The following is a 25,539-nucleotide window of genomic DNA, read 5'->3' as shown; positions in this document are numbered from 1 at the left end:
ATTTGTTATTTATTTACATATAATTTTTATTTTCTTTTTGATTTTTTAATATATTTTGTTTATTCCTTTTCCCCTCATATTTACCCCCCCATCATAGTGAGTCCCGAGGGTTTTAAAGGTAAAACTTGGGGTCCAAGCACAGTTCATCAACGAGAACGAACACATTTGAACACCACTCTACAGGCAACGGAATGGCATGCTAATGTCACCACAATTAGTAAGAGTGCTCCAAATTTAGATAAGAAAACAGCTCGACATCAACGTGAACTAGCTGCGGCGTCGGCGTCATCAACGCCTTCATCGCCTACGAACAATGTGAATGGCTTTAACATTAACAGTAGTGCAACAACGCAAGGTATCATACCAAGTACCGTTGTTACATCACCTACATCCTGCTCGTCTACTTCTTCATCGTCCATGGTTTCTCCTTCTACCATTCATCCAGCTTTTGTTACATTAATCAATGATAATACAATTAATATTAATAATAATATCAAAAACAACAGCAACAAAACTAGCCACCATATTAATAATTGTAATCTTCTGCATTCTAATACTACATTACCATCATCGACCACCGGTCACTCACCCATGGGTTATCATCATCATAACCATTGTAAAATTGGTTTAAATAGTTGCGCATCTTCGCGTTCAAGTTCTAGTACAATAACCTACACAACGAAAACGAATGAAACGTCTCAAGGCAAATTGAAGAAATCGTCGTCAAAGAATAAGACAAAATCGCACGATCGAGGTTTGGACTCTTTAACACTAACCGCCCAAAGGTCACCTTTGCCATTAACTTTCCAATTACCATTGAATGATTTTGATTCGGACAAAGATACACCAACGCCCAAAGTTGTGGGCTGTTTTAATTTTCGACGAAACAATTCTCAGATGCCATTACCACACGATAGAAGTCCAGTTCATGACCTAAAACACAGTAGTAGTCTTGGTAATAGTCCAGCGGGGAGAAAGAAATTGTCCCTTGATAGTCGACTATCGCCTACCACACGTAGGCAACAGTTTTCCTATATATCCCCCGATATGTCGCCTCTAGTAGGTGAAAATCCCATTTTAGCAACTTGCTCCCAGCAGGGTTCGCTAATGTTAATCAATACCAATCCGGATAATCCTACATATGATAGACTCTTCTATACCTCCATGCAGAAATCATTAGATGAGATATTTTCTAGTAGAAATACACAAAATCTTAATTCAGACGAAGGTTCTGGTTTTCACAGTGCCAGTTATTGGCAAAAGTCTGAACCGGTTAGCTCAAAATCCAGTGTTAATCTCACCATGTACTCTTCAACCTCCCAGTTAGCCGAAGATTTTGATGAAGAAGATCCTGAATCGACTTACTATCGATTTCATCGCAATGGCTCTGGTTCACAATTTCCCCGACATTGTTTCTTTCGCAAACAATCGAATGCATACGAGCAGACTGCCATTGCTCAAAACTATCGTAAGCCTTCCACAATATCTGAGCAAAATAATTCATCCTTTGGATCTACTTATCACTCGACTGAAGACCGTTTTGATTCTTTGAATTCGGTGGAATCATCGTCTCGCGACAATTCCATGTCTAGTTCTCAGCAAACATCACGTAAATCCTCTGTGGTAACGTTCCATTTAAGCAATAACAATAATAATAGTTCCAACAATAGCTCCCATAACAATTCATCACACATAGGCTCATTTGATGAGGGCGGTATGGGCAGTGATGTCAATTCATCAGCTAGCCTACACAACCACTCATTTAGTTTTGCCACCTATTGCTCAGATCCTGACAATAGTTCACGACACATAAATGAGGACCAGTTCTCTACACTGTTCATCAATGAAAATTCAATATTTGCCACTAGAAAATTTTTGGATGTTCAGCCAGATCCGGAGGTCCTCAAGATGAGAGAACAATTGCTGTTGCAGCAAGCTAAGCAGCAACAGCAAATGGCCCTAAAGCATGCCAAAGAAAAAACAAAGAAGTCGGCAAAGAAATCAATCAGCACTACCACAACGACTGGCACTGAGAGTGATGGTGGTAGTTCAAATCAAACTCATTCCTCCAGTTCAGCTAAATTTAAATCTCTAATGAATTTCTTTAATTTTGGTTCATTGAGTCGCTCCAAAAAGAAATATCAAAAATCCAAAAGTTCATATAAATTATTTGAGAATTCCCATGATTTAAATCGAGATTCCATAAGAATTTCACCACAGCGTACCAAATCATGTGACCAATTGGAGTCGGTATAAATTCCAAACACGCCAACGCACACACACATAAGCGTATACAGTCAACCACAAAGAATACCTGCCCCTTATATTTTGAATACACTACACTACTAAAATTCTATACACAGACCAGGGAATCCAATCTATATGTAGTTGTACCTTGTAACGAAGGTATCCATTGGAGAAAATTTTTTGAAATGCTAGTTTTTATTGTAAAATATCTTTCAATCTTTAGGTAATGGTTAGTTTTAGATATATACATATATACATATTTTCTTTAGATCGGATGAAACACGCAGATAAGAGAAGAAAGAGTTATATTTGCTCAAAAACATGTTCAAGCCATTACGCAATGAGATGATCATAAAAAAATTTCAATATAATTCCGTATCTGTTTGGAGTAGATCTATGCAAACCTTATAAACTCCCAACAAAATGTTGAGGCCTTTCAGAAAAGGAATTTAGTTCATAATGGAATAGTAGTCGTCATTTTCATCTTCTGTTTTTCAGTATAATGCTAAAAATTTCGGATTTGTTTTTTTAGCATGCACAAAATGTGCAAATTTGAGAACACAACTCTAGATTTTAAAACAAAATTTATTTTTTGTTTTGTTTTTTGGTTGTTTTTATTGTTGCCAGATTTCAATAAATTGATCCCAGAAGAAGTTGGAAATTACCAACGAAACATCAGATAAAAATATGAAATAAAGACTTTTTATATGCATATATAGAGACCTTAAAAGCCCGTTTTAGAATTAATCTAAAAAAATCCAAAATAGTAAACTATAAAGGTCGTACAAAATGCAGCAAAAATTAAATTCCTTTCAATAATACGGAATTAATTAGATTTTTTAAGATCGTCCACGTATGCGTTTACAAGCCATTAAGACTTTTCTGAAAAGCAAACTTTTAGATACCATATTTATTGAAATAAAACAAAGTGCCGTTATATATTAAATATAAAATCAATTGCATTTAGTTATTTAAGTTTTTTTAATAATAATATTACAGTAACATTTCTACGAATGATCTTTTTACACAAAATTGTAAAATAAATGCCTATATTTTACTAGATATAAAAATATAGTTTTTCGTTTTGCATATTTTTTAATTGTTTCGTAAAAAATGCATTTTCAAATAGTTTCATTTCGGAATTCCTTAACTTTGTGTTAATACCAATGCACCGTGAAGTGAATGATAAAACATTGTCATACAAAATAGGAAATATGATTTGGGATCGGCAATTGCTCGTAAATTAGATTCTCACGAATGGTAAAAAGAAAACAGCTTGAACAGATTTTTTAAAGGCGTCGATTACAGTTGAGTAATCGAAATTTATGGGAAAATTGCTTAGAATAAATGTTAGCCCAAATTTGTAATAAACTGCTGGGGTTTTAATGGGCAACAACAAATGGGGTATTGAAAATCCCCTTTAAATCCCTTTACAATTACGCTTTTTTACTTTGTTCACTGGGTAAACCAAAAAACTTATATACCAAACAAGTTGATGTAAATATCCTAATGGTACAGTGAGAAGAACTAAGTGTTTAACATTTATAGACCCGTTAGTCAGGACAAGGTTTGTTAAGGAACCATTATGCAAGTCAAAACTTATTGTAACAAATGTTTATACCCGCAGCGAAAATATATGCATGTAGTTTTTTTTTTTTTTAACGAAACCTTGCTCTTTCACGCGGTGATTTTTTTTTTGTGCAACGATTTTCACATTTTTGTGCCACTTTTTTTGTTACCTAAATAATTAATAATCCACGCCTGAAAATCTTCACTGGGAACTTTCTAGAAACGGGTTGTATACAATAGGAAATTACTCAAATCTAAATTTTGAGTAAAAACTAATGTAAATTACCGTGTACCGTTATACTATTGCTAAATTTAAATACGAATTTTCTAATTTTTATTACGAATGACACATATTGTGCCACTTTTTGGGTATTCTCAGCGGTAATTCTGCCTTAAACCCCAACAGAGATATATGATATTTATTTCAAATTATGGTGTATACAAATTGGAACATTTAGTTCAAAGTATTTTCTATAAAAACCTCAATTTTTTCATTGCATGCTTGTTAACGAAATTTTGCCCGACGTTATTTCATACTTTTCAAATCATATCGCAATTGTCAATTGATCATTGCCTATTTGTTATTGCAAAGAGTTATTATTTTTATTTTATTTAATTTCTATTATTTATTATTTTGTTAATGTAACAAAAGTAAAACAATCTGTATTATTTTGTTTTAGTTTTTCTATTTTTTTTTTTAATTCGCACACACTGTATTTGGCAATTATGAATTCTAAAATTCAAAACATAATTAGCAATTTTTCATATACGATATATTTTTATGATTTTTTTCTGTAACAAAAATACTGTGATTATTAAAAACTGTTTTAATTTTTGTTTTATTTTAAAAGTCCCCAATGTTTTGTCCAATTTGTTTATATTTATTTCAGAAAACCACAACAACAGAAATTTGTAAACGTCGAGTGCTTCTTTTGAATACATATTTTTGTTTCTAGATTTAGTTTTTTTTTTTTTGTATTTCTTTACTAATTCTTGTTTTCTATATAAGAGAATGTTTACATTATTTGTAAGATTTTTTAGTTGTATTTATTAAGTAATTTCTCGACTAGTTTTATAATAACAAATAGTTTTATTAAACAAATATTCCATATTAAACAAAAAAAAACGAAACCCAAAAACAATATCAACGAATAAAAAGCAAAAAAGTCTTACTAAAAAAACGACAAAAATAAAAACTTAAAAAAATAACTAAAAACACAAACTGGTTTTATTTTTAACTAAACCTTAAAAATTTAATACAAAACAAATAAAACAAACACAAAGTAAACTTGGTAAAGGCCACAAACCACAAAAGCAAATATATATGTATGTCATTTCCAATTGAATGATTTTTGACAATTTTTCTCACCTCTTTCTATATTCAATTTTTAATGCACGCTTAATTCCCCACCATACCAGGCTACAATTCTAAGGATGATTGGTGCTCGCCGATTCACACATTGCCCGGCGGTGGTCCAAATCTTCCTATAATGTCTCCAAATCCTTATTTACTAAGTCGCTTTACTTCCAATATACCCATGCCAACTTTGTATGCAGGCGATGCTATACGCAAACCTAAGCTATCCGTAATAGAAGTTCTGCTTTACAATATGGCTGCCTTACTGGCTGGTGTAGCGGCCGGTTATGATGTGCGTATGTCAAATGTTTCACCATTTCATCCAACTTTATTGAGCGATGTACCTGCGTTGAAAGCAGCTCCGATAGAAATGGAATTACCAAAAGTAACAGCTACAGACGATCGTAGATTTGCAGCAAACACATACCATGGAACTGGCAATCGAAATAGGTGGGTATTTTGCACAGCCAATATCACAAATGGACTAACAAATTTCCATATCCTAATTATATAGAACGGCCTTAAGTTCGTTGACTTATGAGCCCTCGGAACCTCCAGGCTCACCCAGGCGTTCTGACGCTACTGCTACCGACTCACCTTTGGCTCAACAAAAGCAAAAACAAGCGTTTAATATCACAGACTCACCCACGCCATTCCACAAATACAATCCTTCTCCTTTGGGCCTGCCTGCTTTACCCGCTCAGCATCATCATGGAAAAAGTGTCACACAGCCACCTACACCGCAACATTATGGACAACAGCTACAGCAAATCCGTAAAATGCCATCGACCATATCGACGACGACCACAAGTGGTTTAGGATCAAATTTTACTAATAACACATCCGGCATATTGTCTTCCTCGTTGGGTAGCCATACCCAACCGCCTACACCTTCGCCTCGACGTAAAATAAGCACATCGTCTTTCACAGAAAACCTTGAATATTCTGAACAAGAAGATAATTTGCCCATAGAAAAGTCATTTAGAGATTTTCGTCTGGGCGGAGGAGGAACACAACAGCCAATGTTTGCACCCAAAGACTATTTAAGAAATGGTCCAAGTTTCTCTAATGATGGTGGAGCCTATGGAGCTGGGGCGCATCGAGCAGGATATTTAGGTAAATTAAAAATGTTATCTACTTTTCATTGACGCTTTCGATATATACTCTGAAACACATTCGTTGTTAGTGATGTATGCTTAGAATTCTGAGATTAACAAATTCAATTTACTTTAATTTTTCTTTTAGGTTCAAATTACTTCCCATATCGCCCTGAGCATCAACTAACCTATGAAAGAGATTGTAAATCATATCCTGATTACTCATATGACTACAATCATCGTTTGCCCAATTACTATGATTACAATTATGAACCCCAACCGCCACCTCCACCCGCACCCCAGCAGCACCATGCCTCTCCACCGGTGGTGAGAACTCCTCCTCCAAGAGTACCCCAAATGGGGGTAAGTGCAGCAGGTCATAGACGGACACCTTCCACAATATCTAATAATTCCAATTACAATCAAGGTTACGCAATAGACTATGATGAGGCAACCACTCATCCTTATGAATACAATAATGTAGCTATTCTACCACATACCGATTATGGACCTCATAGAGATCCAGCCTTGCCAGCGGGTGCAGTGGCCCCACCAACAAAACAGGAGTTGTATAAGAACTCCCCAAAGCCAGCTCATCGTTTTATAACGAGTAATCGTAACGACATTTCTTCACTCAATCGTATGAGGGACTATGAAAATCTTCCATTCAATACAAGTCCTCTTCACAAGCCCCTATATCAATATCGAGATACGGGTGGGGTTTCTTCATTGCATCATACACCACAACGCACAATGTACACAAGATCACGTTCAACACCGATGTCTCCTATCAATATGAAGACTTCACCACCATCTCCTGCTCCGACAGCACCAAAACCTAAATCAGCTCACGCCACTAGTGCTTCACGTATAATACCTGAAAGACCCGATAGTTTACCATTCGATCCGAACAATATGGCGTTTATGTCGGCAATGGGCACAAAACTACGTTCCTCATTGAAAAAGTACAATAACTATAAAACGCCTAATGGCGCACCTCTTAATGCAACAAGTAACAGTGCCGGCGGTACGGCTGGTAGTACGCCCACAAATCCTACACCCCCAGATTCATTGACCAGCGATGATAGTTCTTATCTGAGTGCTAAAGAAGGTTCCATATCGTCACATAGTCGTGTACGTTTCAGCCCTGATGCCTATACAGATGCTCTAAGTCCAGTAGCGGCGGCCAATGCAACAAATGCAAGTCAAAAATCATTAGCGCTCTATTCCCGACGTTTATCCCGTCGCAATACGGCAGATATTTCAGGATCATCAACCTCGCCGTCATCCTAGCAGGGTTTTGTTAATTTGCGAGTTCAATTGGCTCGTAGCCCTGGTGCCCGCTCAAGTACATGGTCTTTAAATAACTATGGACAGCCTGGACTCACTTCACCTTCGGCAAATCACCAACAAATTCCCTATCGTTGGTATTCTGGTGCAAGAAGGTCACGATCAGCCCAATACGAGTATCAAATGTAAAAAACAAAACACACAAAACAAACCAAACCAAACACATGTATATAATAAGCCGTAAGTAAACCAGTAAATGTAACATTCTCTATCTGCCTCTATTGGAAAACCTAAGACGGAATTTCCTCTTGCATATTGCCACAATTTGAACTATCAGGTTTCTTAGTGAATATAAAACACACACACACAGAGTCAGGCCCATGAACACAGTTCACAATATAAAATTGGATGCCATTGATAAATACGTTAAAAAGGAGTTTGTCCAGAAAATTTGTCCCAGTGTTATTTAATATGATTTGAAATGTATTGTCATAGGTCAATAATAGTTTTGATTTAAATCCCAATCCCAACAGTTTAGTTTTCTTTAACTTTCAAAAACGGTCTCACTTGATTTGCATTACCATTTGATGTTTGTTTTATGTGAACATATAAAATTTTTGGGCGCACTTTGACCCACAAGTCACAAGTGAAAATATAATAAAAATTGTAATATTTTTTACCTTGATTCTTTAGTGTCCGTTAACTCCTCCTGGATTCCCCATTGATATGTTTATACACTGTTTCCACTTTTTTCAATTTAGATAAAACAAAACACCGATTGACCAATAAATACATTAGTGTGCATTGTTTCTGTTAATTCTAAAAAGGGTAGATTACTCTTTCGTTATTTTTTATGAAGATCCCTTTGGAAATTTTATGCACTTTTCAACGTTTTAATTTGTTAACTTTCTTCGTGTAAATATCTCGGACGCCACAAGAAGAATGGCGCCACAAGAAAACAGTGATGCCAATCTAGCTATTTTATACTTTTGATGCTGAGTTGCTAAAAATTGCTAGAAATCTGGCATTTTGGTTTTCAATTCTGCTACTTTTGCAATATTTCAAATAACGGTTAGTGACCATTTTTTTTGCTTTAACTTTCAAAAACGGTCTCACTTGATTTGCATTATCATTTGATGTTGTTTTATGTGAACATATAAAATGTTTGGGCGCACTTTGATCCACAAGTCACAAGTGAAAATATAACATAAAAATTGTAATATTTTTTACCTTGATTCTTTAGTGTCCGTTAACTCCTCCTGGATTCCCCATTGATATGTTTATACACTGTTTCCACTTTTTTTTCAATTTAGATAAAACAAAACACCGATTGACCAATAAAATGCACTAGTGTGCATTATTTCTGTTAATTCTAAAAAGGGTATATTACTCTTTCGTTATGTTTTATGAAGATCCCTTTGGAAATTTTATGCACTTTTCAATGTTTTAATTTGTTAACTTTCTTCGTGTAAATATTCTCGAACGCCACAAGAAGAAAACAGTGATGTCAATGTAGCTATTTTGTACTTTTGATGCTGAGTTGCAAAAAAATTGCTAGAAATCTAGGCATTTTTTTTTTCAATTCTGCTACTTTTGCAATATTTCAAATAACGGTTAGTGGCCATTAAATAATATCTGTTCGCGTTCTTTTCCAGTAAAAAATATATAGTAAAAACTAGCAAGAGAGTAAGAGTGTATTTTACTGTCTTTGCTTAAAATTGTTGAAAAGTTCCCGAACGGCATCCACTAACTATTTGCACATTAAAAATTTCAGTACCCTGCCAGCATCTCAAAGTTCCATTTCATCTTCATCGCTACCACAGACTCGTAAATGTCACTACAACCATCCTACTGTGATGGGGGGCAGCATATCATAAAGTAGAAAATGTACTTCATGCATGTATTTTGCCATCACTACTTTTACAAAAGCCATTTTATTTTTTGTGAAACGTCAAGCGCAAACAGCTTGTTCTATTTTATTTAAATAAAAACGAAAATAAAGTTCTGAAAACATAGATTTTACGCTTAAAATTGTGAAAGGTATATTGGTGAACAATTTTTGATTTTCCAAATGGAATAAAGTGATTGTTTTTCAAATATTTTACAGACACGCTGCCTCCATCGAATAAAAACACTGGCTGATAGACGCTGCAACATGTAACTCGCTACTTGTAACTCTACCTCATCATTAATGCAAAAAATTATGTTAAATGTGATGTGATAGTGGTATAAATGTTATATTTTTAAGAATTTGTAAATAATTAATCAAATTATTAAATATCTAAACAAACGTGTTTTACTCGACCACAATGATTCTTTTACCACTATCTTAAAATGTGCTTTTTCTGATTGTTTGGAGGGTCTCTTATTGGCGTCGTTCTAAATTGATCTATAAAGGCACCTAATAATTGCACTCATGCGAAACCTTTTTGTAGTAACTTGGCGTGGTACAACTTCTCAATAGTGACGGCGCTTTTCCGACGAGTTTTTGATATCGTATATGATTGTTTTCAACGTACTGGGGATTCTCAGAAGCGCCCCCAAATTCAAAAAATGTTGGCAGGGTATTCTCTCTCCGGCTCTCTTTCGCTGGCTTTTTGGTGTAAACGAACGACTTGCAGTAAAAATTTGTGATAATTATCAAAAATTATCGGGTTCTCGAATAATATTTTTTTTAAATTTTATTATGACTTGGTGGGGAATAATCCAAAGCAGTAACTGAAAATATTATTTCCTTAAAAATGTATTATTAAAGAAAAGTAACAGTGAAAAAATTACAGTTTTAGCGCGATAATGCGTTCTTAATACCGGGACGGGATTTTCCCGAAAAAATAATCCAGATTTGTTAAATTTATGCCTTTCTAGGATTTTTTTATTAATAAATGGGTGTCTTCAATCAGTATAAACGACCCTTAGACAAGTGTCAACTTGAGAGATGTTTTTCATCAAATGCAATAAGATAAGATCGCCTATATCTGATGAAATTTGGATGCCTTGATCTTTTTACTTGAGAGATGTTTTTCATCAAATGCAATAAGATAAGATCGCCTATATCTGATGAAATGTTGGATGCCTTGATCTTTTTAAGAGAATCATGAAATGAAAAAGAAGATCGTTAAAATCTTTTGTTGAGTTCTAAAGCAATATGAAACAGCTGTTTAATTAATTTTTGTGTTCATATTTGTTTGTTAAGTAGCAATTTGAAATTACTTTTTAATTTACTCTTATGTTCTTTTGTTAGATTTTTTGTTAATAAAATTGAATTAAACCAAATTTGCTTAATGTACTACAATTTTTTGATGCTGCAGATTGTTATTACTCAAAATATTTAAAGAATCCAGCACATTTTGGGGTCCCTAAAAAATCCAGGAAAATCCCGGGATCCTTGTATTCAATATTTTCAAATCCCATATTTAAAAGTCTACATCATCATATACCATTCATATTCCCTTTTAATCATTCATATTCGTATGCATAATATTAATGCAACAAAAGAGATCTTGCTCTACATGTAAAAATATAAAAAGTTTTTTTTTTTTTTTAATTTGTTAATTTGTAATAAATTTATCCCTATGGAAATGTATTTATAGCTGGGCCAATAACTTTCATGAGAAACGACTAAAACTAAAAAGATTTCTTCTACATTTCATAAATATAAAACATATTTTTCCATGGCTATCCAATTTTACCATTGTACCATTCTCCCCTCTTACGCCAAATTAGTAATTATTGATTTTGTATATATAATTCATCCGTTTGTTAGGATTAAGCGATTATTTAAAAGAAAAGTACTTACACCACACTAATTTGGAAACTTTAAATTTAAAAATTCCTTAAAAGTTTTATAAGATTACAAAAAGAGATTTAGCATACATGTAAAAATGCCTTACAGAAAAATAAAACATATATGTATTTTTGGTCATAACCATTTGAAAATCACTACAAAAAAAAAATAATCCTAAAAACAACAAGTTTTTAGTGAAGATATATTTAAAGTACTATTAAAAAAAACTATGAAGATATATTCCAGACATATAAAATGAAGTTTTTTTAATATCGAATATCATAGAAACCTAAAGTATTCATCCTTTAAAGGACAAAATCGAACATTTATGAAATGCATTTGTGTGTTCGAGAAAAAGCTGAAACCATTTTGTTATGTTTTTTTTTGTGGTTAATCGTTTTCGAGGATGTATATTATAAATCAGAGGATAATTATACACTTTACCATTATGAGAGGAACATACATCCAGGACACCTACGAAAAGTGCTTTTAATCAAACCCAAATCCCATTTTAAAATTTTAGATATTTTGATTATTCAATTATTGTAACCCGAAGGACACAGGGTAACCTGTGGATGTATACATCAAGAAAACCTATTAGAAGTATATATCAAATCGATGGATATTAGTTTTTAATACAAAGTTTACAATCTCAGTTTTTTCGAGATTTGAAATATCCACAATTAATAACTAACCTAATTATGGTTTGTCAAACAGAAATATATTTGCATTTCTGCACTGAAAAAAATATGGTCGTGGGACCAAAGACTTCTTGTCCTTAACATGCTAATACGAGTTTTGCTTATCATAGCATACTCATTTCTCTGATCAACCTTGACTCATCTGGACCATGTAAGAGATGGTAGTTTTTTTTTTTTTTTAACGGCCCTCACACTTCCAAACCCATGTTCTTGGCTGTATACATTTTACATTCACCTCCTCCTCCGCAGTAGACGATGAGGAATATAAAAAGAGATATGATATGATATCATTAAGTACACTTGTAATGACATTACCTTCACTTTTTGCTTTGAAATCCTTCAAAATATGTGGTTTACAATAATAACTTTGATCTGCATGAATATTTAGCTACTAGAAATATTATTCCTAGACTAAGGTAATCCTCTACAATTTATACAAAATATCAGTCATATCTGTAAATATTTAGTTATTGCTCTCATATATAACGAGCGATTTGCACAATTTCTACCATATTATTTTCTTTATAATATTCGCATCAATCGCTTCGAAATTCTTTTAGTACCAATTAACGTTTCACCCAACGTTTCTTTGTACTTTTTTCAATATAAGAGAAAACATAAATGTTTAGGTTAATTTCGACTGATAATTATTATTTGGCCTCAAAGAAGCATCTAGGGTCTAAAACTTCGTTCCGTGGAAAGGAGATAATTTCTTGGATGTATGTTAGTTGTTCTCATACGGATACCTGGAACATAAAGTGTATTTTACCAACCAGCTTTTATAAATATTATGAAGCAGTATAGTTTTGCATTTATAAAAATTAAAAAATCGTAAAAACTCATTAAAATAACAACAATATGCAGCGGAAAAAGTCGTCATAAAATATAAAAGTATTAACACCAAAAAATTATGTATTAAGATTATTATTAATGAAATTGCAAGCTATGATAAAGACACAAATATATTTACTCTTTTGCTTTATCCATTCTGGAAAAAGGGGTTATTAAAATTGTTGTCTTAAAAATTGTAACAAAGCGTATGCATTTGGATATAAGAAATTATAGGCCTATACAAACTATGTAACATGTATAACCACATAATACGTCTGGGGCCTAGCTATAACCAACCATAACCCAAAAAATAATTAACCTTACTTTAAGAATTATTTGAAATTTTCAAACAGGTATAATGGTATGAAATTTAGCTTTTTTTGTAATCTATTAAGTTCAATTAGTTTAGTTTAGCTTAAGCTTGTTCTTATCAAAATGAAATATATACTCGTTTATTTATTGTTTAGCGAAATTGTTAATGTTTTTTGTATGGAACACATATACTAAAGAAAGAAAATCAACAGAGAATGAAATCAATAAGCTAAAGAAATTTATATACACAATACATATAAAAAATATATATAATAAAATAAAACCAAAACCATGCTATAATCCTCTTGTTAATTGAAATATCCCAGTACTAACTTTTATTCATATTCGATTAACAAACCCAATGATAGACGAAAATATAGACCAATGTTCAATCTGTAAGAAAACCCCTTCAAAAAAAATTGTTTCAGTACATAAAGAATCCAACATATATCGAAAATAAAACAACTATTCAAGTTAATGAAAAAAACTCAAGTTACAAAAATAGGTAATTGGAAAACAAGGAAAGCCATATTTATACAAATTCTATGCTAAGAACAAAATAAATTTATATTTGCGGGCATATTCTAAAGAAAAAAACGTTACACGCATTATTATTAGTATTATTATTTGTCATGGGATTATTTTCATATTTTATTACGTTTTTGTACACTTGATTTAATCTGGGTATTATATCGCCGACAGCAAAATAAAATTGATAAATATTTTGTCACAAAAAATATAAATTGAAAATTTGAACCCAAAAAGTCGTGTTTTTAAACAAAGGCATGCTTGTACAATAATGCGGGTATTCACTTAAAACTTTTTTAAATCTGTTAACAACAATTCAAATGTTCTGTGCAACGTTCCAGCTCATTGGGGTTTTAAACTATTAAATAAACATGTTATACATCTTTAAAAAAAATCAACTTTGGCCGAATTTAAATGTCAGCTCTAAAGTGAATAATTTTTATTTGCAAAGACATTCGCAATTATCTGGGGTTTGAGAGGAAAATTTAGATAAATATTGTTTTCATTACAGTTGTTTGATTAAATCCGATTTTATCCCTGGAGGCCTATGTTTCCATTTTATTATTTAATATATGGTGGTTACACATTCAATTCGTTTTTTTGTTTTGTATATTGAAATCTTTTCAGCATATCTAGTCTACTAATATTTATTTGCATATACATTTTTTTCTATATTTTATATTAAGTATTTTTGAAAATTGTAGATTGTTATTAAATTCATATTATATATTGTTTCGTTTTAGTTTTATTTTACCATGTACAAAGTTCGCAAGATAAGACATAAAACAAACACAAAATTATTAACTTAAGTTACTTCCAATTTGCATCTGGAAATAAAGAAAAGTATAATTAGTTATATATAATAATTAAATATTTCAATAAAAGCAGTTATTTTTATACAAAAACTAAAAAACAAATCGTCGTGAGTCATTTAATATATTTACATATACAGGGTGATAAAATGTGAGTTTTTTTTTTTAATGAAAGAAATGTCGAAAAATCAGTTGGTATTCTAAAAAATTTTATGAACTAAAGGTGAGTAATGTAATATGTGTTTTAAGAAACCGAATTAAAGCTAAGCCCTGTAAAAATCCAAAAAGTTAATTTTAGAGATCTGTCTGAATCAAAAATTTAACTAAACAGAAACTGTTTTAGGAGAAAGCTAACAAACCCGTGCAAAATTTGAAATAAATTTTTGCAAAGGACATGTAATTACATTTTATTCTATTTACCATTATTACCACCATTTACGATATTACTAATTAACTAAAACTAAAGGACGGGGAGCCACCGTGGTGCAATGGTTAGCATGCCCGCCTTGCATACACAAGGTCGTGGGTTCGGTTCCTGCTTCGACCGAACACCAAAAAGTTTTTCAACGGTGGATTATCCCACCTCAGTAATGCTGGTGACATTTCTGAGGGTTTCAAAGCTTCTCTAAGTGGTTTCAGTGCAATTTGGAACGCCGTTCGGACTCGGCTATAAAAAGGAGGTCCCTTGTCATTGAGCTTAACATGGAATCGGACAGCACTCAGTGATATGAGAGAAGTTCACCAATGTGGTATCACAATGGACTGAATAGTCTAAGTGAGCCTGATACATCGGGCTGCCACCTAACCTAACCTAAAAGTAAAGGACTGGCACCATATGAGGACCATATTAAAACCCCCATAGTGCTTTCTTACTATTTTTGTAAACTTTGCCATGATTTTCTTTTTTTTTGGAGAACATTGACCTCATTTGATCGGCCATTGATTTTTTTTTATAACCATACATAGAAAAAAGTCAGCTAAAAACAGCAGTCAATGTCTGCTGTTATATTTTTGTACTTCCGGGTCTAACGAACAACAAATTATACATTTTTTAGGTAATAAATTTTTTCCCAGAGCATATTTAATAGCCAAAAGTTGTTTTTGTTATATGTTTACAATGTACTTACAAGCTAAATGCGATCAGCAAATATTTTGTTTGCTGTTATGCCTCAATTTGATAAATATTCAGATTTTTGGGCAATACGATATGTGTTAGATAGCCCCTAAGTTGACATTTTTATTTGCTTCAGCCAAACTAAAACATGGTTTAATGTAATCGAGCTTCGAAAATAGCAGACAATGTTTGCTATTTCAGCAAACTGTGACTGCTTTCCCTTTTTCAGGAGACTTTTTGCTGTTTTAGAAGACATTTCTGCTGTTTCTACTAGGTTATGTTAGGTTAGGTTATGTGGCAGCCCGACGTATCAGGCTCACTTAGACTATTCAGTCCATTGTGATACCACAGTGGTGAACTTCTCTCTTATCACTGAGTGCTGCCCGATTCCATGTTAAGCTCAATGACAAGGGACCTCCTTTTTATAGCCGAGTCCGAACGGCGTTCCACATTCCAGTGAAACCACTTAGAGAAGCTTTGAAACCCTCAGAAATGTCATCAGCATTACTGAGGTGGGATAATCCACCGCTGAAAAACTTTTTGGTGTTCGGTCGTAACAGGAATCGAACCCACGACCTTGTGTATGCAAGGCGGGCATGCTAACCATTGCACCACCGTGGCTCTACTAACAAATTTCTTTGGGTATACCCAAAAGGTTGTAAAAATTCCTAAAAGCCACCGAATATGAAAAAAAAACAAAAAATCTATTATTGTATTAATTTCCTTATAGCCCCAAAAATTTTGTTTTTCAGCACTCGAACTACAGAAAATTGTGAACCAAATGAATTAAAAAATAGCATAGCTCGTTATTTTAGCAAAAGTGGACCTATTTTTTCGGTAGATATTTCGATGTTTTTCTGCTGTGGGTATATAGCTGCTAATAGTACCTTATATTTCGGATGCAAATTAGTACCTTATATTTCGGAATAATTACTTCTGTACTTCACCTGATTTCAACCCTTTCTTATTGGGGAAAATGTAAGTTTATTTCCGTTAAGAAGTCAATGAATTGAAATGAAATGTTTTATGCATTTTCTTTTTTGCTCAACCCATTCTATAGCTTTTAACTGTTTATATTTGAGTATATAACTATTCTTGGTTGTTGAAAATCCATTGGATAAGAATTATTGCGATTTAGACCACAAAAATGTAACAGCAGACATCAACTGTTGTTATTTGCAGATATTTTCCATGAGTGTAAAGAAAGAAAATCATAACATGTTCCCAAAAGAGAAGTGCTTTGGAAAATATATGTAATTTAAAAATATTACAAGATATAATTATAAGTTTATTCTTTTGAAATAAAAGCTAGAAACTTTTTGCAAAGAACTCAGATTTAGTAAAACATATACTGAGCTTCTAATTTCCCATTCAGGAAGCCTAGCACGTTTATAACGAATAGGTAAATTTGTTTTATTTAGTTCAAAGTTTGTTACTATTACTTTATTATATGCACGCAAAAAAATAATTCTTTCCCTCCAAACGAAATTTTAGACAAACAAAGATCGTTTCTCATTTGCTTTTCGTTGTAAAGAAGTTTATTTTGATGAAAATTATATACTGTTTGTGATAAACGTTTATTTTTTTCAGGATATAAAAACAATTTCATAAAGACTAACTCCAAAAACAAAAAACAATCTTTTCTGGCTAATTCCCTCACATCTTTCTCACTTCCACTAGGTTTTTTAGTTCGTAGCACCTTTTTCTGTAATACAAACAATATAGAAGTAACACCGAAAAGGTGTTCAATATTACATACTACTATTATAAATTTTTACTATGAAACTGTAAAGTGTGTCTAATTAAAGACTTAAAGTCAGAAAAGAACAGTACTTGATATAAACGAAATGGTCTGTGTTGTTGGTTCAAATATAATCTTTTTTATTGAAAAAATAACAATTTTGTAACAAATGATATTTTTTGTGATAAAAGTTAAAAATTTTCGAAGAAATTCAAAAAACTCTAACAAAAGAAGAACGTTTTCGGTACATGTTTTCCATGCGTTTTTTTTCTTTACGTGTACTATTATAAATTTTTCTTTATAAACTTGAAGGTAACATATAATTATAATGGTTTCCAAAGGCTCTGATGAGTATATAATGGATGGAAAAAGCTGTTTTTCAATTTCATTTCAAGCAGTTTATAAAACTATTTTGAAATTATAAAAAAAATCAACTATGGACGTTCAAAAGAGTAAATAATTTTTTTAACCAATATTATATACTATAACTTATTACATATAACATTTTAGGACCTTTATCAAATGATTTTGGAAAAGCCAAAGTGGCAACCAAAGAGGCGACTACCTATTTATACCGCTGCTTTCGTATTATGGGCATACACATGCCTAGCAAACATCGTTCCGCATATATAGTCTATGGAATTCTTATTAATTGCCTCACCACAATTTTCACACCCATTACATTCACCTGCAGTTATTTTGTAAAATCTAATTTTCAATCGGCCAGCTATGGTGTTATTCTATCATCCATTCAAACATCCATTAACGTATATGGATGCGCTATAAAAATTTTAATGCTCATACACTATAATCCCAGACTAAAGGTAGCTGAAAAACTTATGGATAGAATGGATGAACGTTGTCAATCCATTGATGAAGAGCATGAGCTCCAAAATGTACGCGATCTAGGACGAAAAATTGTATTGTTGTATTTATTGGCCTATTGGAGCTATACAAGCTGTACTTTTATATCTTCTTTGGTATCGGGAGTACCATCATATTCCATATATTTATTTGTCATCGATTGGAGGCGATCACGCTTGGAATTTTACATGGCTTCATTTATTGAATATGTCCTCACCAGTTGGACTTGTCTGCAGCAGGTGGCCAATGATTCATATGGCACCGTTTATGTTTGTATTTTAAGAGCTCATGTTAGAATTATGCTTTTGCGTATACGAAAAATGGCCTCGAATGGAGACAAATCGCTGGAAGACAATGTGGAGGAATTGAAAATGTGTATAAAGGATCATAGAAATTTAATTGAGTAAGTAGTTTATAAAGAGAATGGAGAAAATTTTTTATAGATTCAATATTTTGGTCACCAAATACAATATTATTTGCCCAGTTTAAGGAAGAAGTATGATTTTATTGTTCCATATTCGAAAAGGAAAATAATGTCATGGGACATATTTTCATGACAACCCTATCATTTCTGACCATAAGTGATTATAATGCTCAATAAAAATAATATGATCATAATAGAAAATATTATGATCTCGAAGAAATCTTTTTTCCCAATTGTATCATCATGGTCAATGTCGAAAATATTAAGATCTTGAGAAACCTTTTTTTCCAAATTTAATTAACCTGGTCATCATCAAAAATATTATTATGATCTTGGAGAAAATACTATATATTTTTTTCACTGTTTAAAAATGGCTGCAACAAACTCATAAAATCTATGATACACCGTCTTCTGTTTTGTGAAAACCCCTAAACTATTCCTGAAGCAAAAATATTTCAGAATTTTTTAAAATTTGTAATTTTTCTTTCATGGTGGGTTCACTGTTTTTTGATTGGTTATTCCTTTCTCATTATTTCCAGGCTTTATGATGTCATATCACCGGTGATATCCAGCACAATCTTTCTTCAATTCTCTTTGACGGCCAGCATTCTTGGCATAACTCTTATAAATATCGCTATATTCTCTACAAATTTCGCCGTGGTGGCCGCCTCGTCATTTTACTTGGTAGCTGTTGTCATTGAGATATTTCCATTGTGTTTTTATGCAAATTGCCTTCTATACGATAGTGACCTATTGCCTATAGAGATTTTCCACTCATCTTGGAATGGCCAAAATAGAATATATAGAAAAATGATTATATTTTTCATACAACGCACACAGCGATCCATGGAATTGTGGGCAGGGAAAATTTTCCCCATAAATTTGAATAGTTTCATAAGTGTAAGTATAATTGAAGTGTTCAATTCAATTCTACAATAATCCTAATTTCCAAAATCGATGCACTTTCTGTCAACTGAAATCAATTTAGAATATTTTCTGTCTATCCGTCTCTTTCTAATAAACCTTCAAAAATAGAGTTATTTTGTTGAAATTTGTATGCAAGCGGACTGAGTTATTAGATTTTCTATATCGGTACGTAGAAGATGGTCCTCGAGACCTTCAGAAAAGGCCTCTCATTTTTGTCGAGAAAGTAATTTTTTTAAGTTATGATACAAAAAGATGTCACACGAGGCCAAATAAAGGTGGCAGTTCATAGCAAAATACATTTATCGTTTCGGCGTCGATTCGATCTAAAAATTCGACATAGTACATCCTTGGGTTCCTTTGGCCGATGTAGACCACACCGTGTGAATCTCCTATAACAGTGGCCGATAACAGTGACCATTCGACATAGTACATCCTTGGGTTCCTTTGGCCGATGTAGACCACGCCGTGTGAATCTCCGATAACAGTGACCATGACCTTAGGCGCGCGCTTGGCCTTTTACGGAGCACTTTCGCCGGTTACATCCGCGTTTCATTGTCTGTTCCAACCCAAAGGCTTTCTCATTCCCAAAATTTCGTACAGTAATCTCACGTACCTTCAATACCAAATCGTGGAATTTTTCTCTTTAACCTCCGTGGAAGCAGTTTTTGGACCCCATGATGTGGCTCCCAATAGTCTAGGTTGACTTTTTGTTCAATCTTAAACTTATTGATATTTTTCAAATCCGACTAATCGATTTTTAAACTATGGTAACTCTGAGAATATATATGGACAATAATAGTTCATTTAAAAAAAATTTAAACGGGATACCTACACTGAAGGGAGAGATTAATTTTTTTGAGAAATAAAATTTCAGACAAAAAAGTTTTCTCCATACGAAATTTTTGTTAAACAGACTAGAGGCAATCGTGAAATCGTTTGTTTTACATTTTGGTTATTCTGATCTTAAAGAAATTGTTATGCCACAGGGGAATTTATTTTTTATCCGGTTTAACCACAGCTCAAATTTTTAAAAAGCCAATTTTCAATGTTTTTGGAAAATTAACATTTTCAAAAAGTCGAAAAATCTTGATAACATTTTCAACAATAGTCATTTTAAAGGTTACTACACACTAGTAAATAACTCTTGCCATGCATAATGTAAGGTTAAGTACTTATTGAATCACTCTCGTATATCCACTAACATTTCAAAGGTCTAACATTTTTGTACATTTTACTCATAAACAAATTACATTTTTTATTACAGATTGCCAAATTTTCCTTTTCCCTCTACACTTTAATCAAGGCAATGGGCATTAAAGAGAAACTAAATCTATAAAGAAAAATTCTTCAATTCAATTTCTATATTTTAATAATCAAAATAAAGTATACAATGAGTTTATTTTAAAAAATTGTTTTGGTGCTATGATTTATTTAGTTTAAGTTGGTTAAGTATGCTTGAGGTTAACTAAACGTTTTTAATAAAATAGTAGAAAGGTTGAAATAATACACCCAAAGAAATTTGTTAATAGGGACAGCAGAAAGTCTGCTGAAAAAGGGACAGCAGTTACTGTTTGCTGAAATAACAAACATTGTCTGTTATTTTTTTAAGCTCGATTACACTACAGCATGTTTTAGATTGGCTGAAACAAATATTAATGTCAACTTAAGAGCTATCCTAACATAATTAAAACAATATTATATGAATATCTATAGTATTAGCCCAAAAATCTGAATATTTATCAAATTGAGGCATAACAGCAAACAAAATGTTTGCTGATCGTATTTAGGAGCTTGTAAGTATATTACAGTGCAAAAATGTACCAAAAACTACTTTTGGTTCTGAAATGTGCTTTGGGGAAAATTTATAACGTAAAAATTTTATAACTTGTTGTTCGTTGGGCCCTGACATCGACAGCTGTTTTTAGCAGACTTTTTTCTATGAGTGTATAATTCAAAGTATATACCGCTGTACAATTTAGTTACTGTTAAAAATGAATCAAGATTAAAAATATACAAAACTTAAATATCACTACTAACAAATTTCTTAAGTTTTATTTGCAATGTAAAAAAATATAAAATAATGAAATTTAAAATAAAATCTCGGTTTGGTTGTTTTATTATCTCGTAAGTGGGAAGATATTAAAACCTCATAAAAGTCAACCAGGATTCGGGCTTTTTTAAGATGTAAATTTGTAATTAGATTTTTGACCGTGGAACGTTATTTTACAACCTTTAAGGCAATTTTTTGGTTTGAATGCTAAATTAAAAAATGCTCATTGAAAGCGTCTTTGGAAAATAGAGAAGAGTGTTAGAAAAACTTTCATATTTAATTTTAATTTAACATGTACATATGGTAAACGAAATGCTGAAAAGTTCATTTTAATTTTAATTGATTTTAATTACTTGACAAATCATGAGGCTATTAGTCTTTTGAAGAACTTACTTTTAATTACTTTGGTTTTTTTGTAATTTCGTTTCTCACCTCATACTGATATGAAAAAGTTTCGCCATACACAGAAAAAATATATTTCTATACATTAATTTATTATTATTATTTGGATACTGAAATGACATCCTCATTCATGCCATTTTTCTCAAGTGATTACTGCTTCCATTGGAGAAGACCCTATGCCAAATTTGAAGACGGTCGGATTTAAATTGCGAGCTGTTCTTTGCACACAAAAATACATGAACAGACAGGCAGACGGATATCGCTAAATCGATTCAGAACTTAATTCTTAGACGATAGGTATATTAAACTATGGGTCTCATACTGACACTTCTTGGAGATACATACAAATGCACAAACTTATTATACCCTATGCCACAGTAGTGGTGACGGGGATAAAAATTATACTCTCTTTTAGAATAAAATCTTTGAGAAATACATGAACTTAAAATCAAATAAAAATTCTCACAGTGCACACACATTTACAATAGAAAGTCTCATTAAACAGTTTCATTAATTATTACATACGTGAAAATCTAATATTTTTCAATTTGCCAACTATAAAAGGTCTTACTAGAATATAAATCTATATTTGCGAAACCAATAATGGAAGGCGTAAACCTTTCTGAAAATAGCGGTCGGTTACATCAACAACTCTTGGAAGACGGAATTCCAAGTCATCAGTTATCAAAAAATAATCAACAAAAATCGAATCAACATAAAGCAATAAAATCTTGGGGTAATAAAAATGAATTAAAAAGGAAATATTTGTAGTAAACACATTACGATTGGAGATATATTTGAATAAAAAGCTCATGCATTTTTTTGTTGCAAACATATGCAACTAAATGCAAAATATTGATTAACATGTAATGAAATAATTATTATGATGAAAAAAATCTTTCGGATGAATTTATTTTGATTGGAGATATATACGTTCAACAATGTTTTTTTTTGTTACAAACATATTGGGCTTAAGGCTCTTTATATTGCCATGACTATATCGAAGGAATAATAACGGTCGAGAACGTTCTATTATATCACACGCATTCTACCCAAAGAAAAAATAAATAAATAAACCTGGATGTTTGAAAAATATTGCAACAATTGCATCTAATCTTTGTTTTGCTTTTAAATAATTTTTTTCAGAGCCAAAAGTAAACTTCGTTTGTCCGAATTTTGGTTTCTCAGAAAACTCTTCACGCAGAGAAGGAATATGATCACCCCAACCATGTTCCAAGAGCAAAATGTTACTTTTTGCACGGAAAACATGTTGCATGTTTGTCGAAACCATGTTCTTTTCTCGGAAATTACGTATCTGATTTCGGAAAGCATGTTATGTTTGACGAGAAAAGAATATTTTTGCGACAAAAATGCTACATGGCCGCTGTAAAAAAGTAACATGGTGCTCTTGAAACATGTTTGAGGTGATCATATTCCTTCTCTGGGTGTTCTTTCAGTTTACATGGTCTCAAAATAGTAGAACTATTTTTCTAGTATTTGTTCTAATTAAGCTTATTTTTTTTTTCTACACACTGAAAATCCACATCACAACAAAATGATCTCTATAATTTAAGCTCTCGAACATTAATACATATTTGCGGTGGCCGTATTTTAAACTATTTGTTCTCTATGTTTATTTACAAATAATTTGTTCATCATCAAAATCGTTTTAGGTGCCTCAGATGAAGATGAAGTACCACAAACTCGTGAAGGACTACGTTATCTCTACAATGGTTTTCGTTTCCTTGGAATTTACCTGCCTACGAACTTCAAATTTCTCTACATCATTTGGTCTATAATAGTCAATCTCTATGTTACAATTTATTTGCCAACAGGATTTATTATGGGTATAGTTGACGCTACCGATGATGAAATGGAAATTGGAAATCTCCTAACTTCGTTTCAAGTGTCTATAAATGTTGTAGGATGTTCCATCAAAATAATTCTAATGTTTTTTCTCTTTCCCCAACTGCTGAAGTGTGAACCGATTTTTGAAAAACTAGATAATCGCTGTAATAGTCCCGAGCAAAAGGATCTTGTACGGCGTTTCATACATGAAGGAAATCGTTTTGTAGTCCTCTTTGCTATAGCCTATTGGACTTATTCGACTAGCACCTGTATAAGTGCAGTCATATTTGGCCGTTTGCCCTATAATATTTACAATCCTTTAGTGAATGCCCAAGAATCATGGGTTTACTTTATTGTGGCTGTACTTATGGAAATGGTACCCATGGATATTGCCTGTTTCCAACAGGTAGTAGATGACTCATATGCTGTAATATATGTGAATATTTTAAGGACTCACATTGAAGCATTAATGATGAGATTGAAGCAACAAAACAATGAAGATGATGACGGGAAGAAAAACGTGGATGAGTTGAAGCTGTGCATTATGGATCATAAGAATATTATTGAGTAAGTTGTGCATGCTCTCCACATACTCGTACCTCCAACCAGTACCATACACCAGTTATTATTTCAAGTCATACAATTAACCATGAATTAATTTACAATCTCTCTCACACCAATAATTCATTAATAACAATAATTCTTATTTTAGGCTCTACAATCGTATAGCTCCAGTTATTTCTATAACGATTTTTGTCCAGTTCACTATAACAGCCACTCTTTTGGGTTCGACTTTAATAAATATTTTGATTTTTGCTACAAATGTCGCCTCAATGGTTGCATCCTGCTTTTATGTCCTTGCAGTAGTAGTTGAAATTTTCCCATTATGCTACTATGCCCAATGTTTGATGGATGAGAACAATCGTTTGGCCGAAGTTATTTTCCACTCGAATTGGATTAACCAGGATTTGCAATATAAGAAAATGTTGATATTTTTCATGCAACGTACCCAAAAGACCATTGAATTTTCTGCTGGTAAAATATTTCCCATTACCTTGAATAGTTTTTTAAGTGTAAGTTTTGATTGTAAGAGCAAAATTGAATGTATTCGCTATTCTTAGCAATCCTTCTTCAATTTACAGATTGCGAAATTTTCATTTTCCCTGTACACTGTCATTAAAGAGATGGATCTGAAAGAACGTTATGGCTTGCAGTAATGAAATTGTTAATAATTTTAATTTGAAATTGTCAATAATTTAATTGCATGTAGTATTAAAAGTTGTAGTATTGCAAAATGCGAAGAAATTTGAAAAAATACGAATAATATTTCATCACAGCTTTCTTTAAATAATACTTGTGTTTCTTTATTTGACTCGAAGTAAAAGTACAGACAAAAATATTTTTTGTCTTCACTCACGAAATTAATTGATCCAATTAATTTTTAATTGAAATGTCTTCAATCACGGAAATGATAGTACCAATTAAAAAATTAATTGAAAGCCAATTGATACTATTAATTTTTGTAATTGATTTTTGTTTCAATTTAAATTTAAATTTGTTGAACCAATTAAATTTTTAATTGAATATTTTTAAAACTCAATTAAGACTTTAATTGGAAAAAATTTTTCTGTGTTGTAAGTG

The 25,539-nt window shown here is 32.3% G+C and overlaps 2 protein-coding genes across 6 annotated transcripts in view; both read left to right on the top strand.

Moving 5' to 3' along the window:
* slpr (mitogen-activated protein kinase kinase kinase slipper) overlaps positions 1-8,090 on the top strand; it is a 224,707-nt gene extending 216,617 nt beyond the window's left edge. For 4 of the 5 annotated variants that reach the window (XM_075298467.1, XM_075298464.1, XM_075298463.1 and 1 more), the window contains 4 exons: positions 98-355; positions 5,236-5,623; positions 5,688-6,289; positions 6,419-8,090. In XM_075298467.1, the coding sequence (XP_075154582.1) occupies positions 98-355; positions 5,236-5,623; positions 5,688-6,289; positions 6,419-7,563 (2,393 nt within the window). In that variant the 3' untranslated portion in view covers positions 7,564-8,090. Of the gene's footprint in view, positions 1-97; positions 3,201-5,235; positions 5,624-5,687; positions 6,290-6,418 lie in introns of those variants that run through there. The other variant, XM_075298468.1, reaches the window with a different exon arrangement.
* A 9,657-nt stretch (positions 8,091-17,747) lies between these two features.
* Positions 17,748-25,249, top strand: Or7a (Odorant receptor 7a). Its single transcript, XM_075299569.1, has 8 exons — positions 17,748-17,835; positions 17,894-18,650; positions 19,211-19,571; positions 20,863-20,928; positions 22,615-22,786; positions 23,724-24,465; positions 24,611-24,971; positions 25,041-25,249. Exons 1-8 carry the CDS (start codon positions 17,820-17,822, stop codon positions 25,113-25,115), a joined length of 2,550 nt encoding a protein of 849 aa, XP_075155684.1. The 5' UTR covers positions 17,748-17,819; the 3' UTR covers positions 25,116-25,249.
* The last annotated feature ends 290 nt before the right edge of the window (positions 25,250-25,539 follow it).

Source organism: Haematobia irritans, chromosome 3 (assembly GCF_050003625.1).
Source record: "Haematobia irritans isolate KBUSLIRL chromosome 3, ASM5000362v1, whole genome shotgun sequence".
NCBI classification, from domain to species: domain Eukaryota; kingdom Metazoa; phylum Arthropoda; class Insecta; order Diptera; family Muscidae; genus Haematobia; species Haematobia irritans.
This window is presented reverse-complemented; position numbering and strand designations above follow the sequence as displayed.

Excerpts from the sequence above, each read along its gene's own strand:
- Or7a (XM_075299569.1), top strand. Across the intron at positions 22,787-23,723 it reads TAAAGCAATAAAATCTTGGG|GTGCCTCAGATGAAGATGAA; the intron begins GTAATAAAAATG and ends AAATCGTTTTAG. Across the intron at positions 24,466-24,610 it reads GATCATAAGAATATTATTGA|GCTCTACAATCGTATAGCTC; the intron begins GTAAGTTGTGCA and ends TTCTTATTTTAG.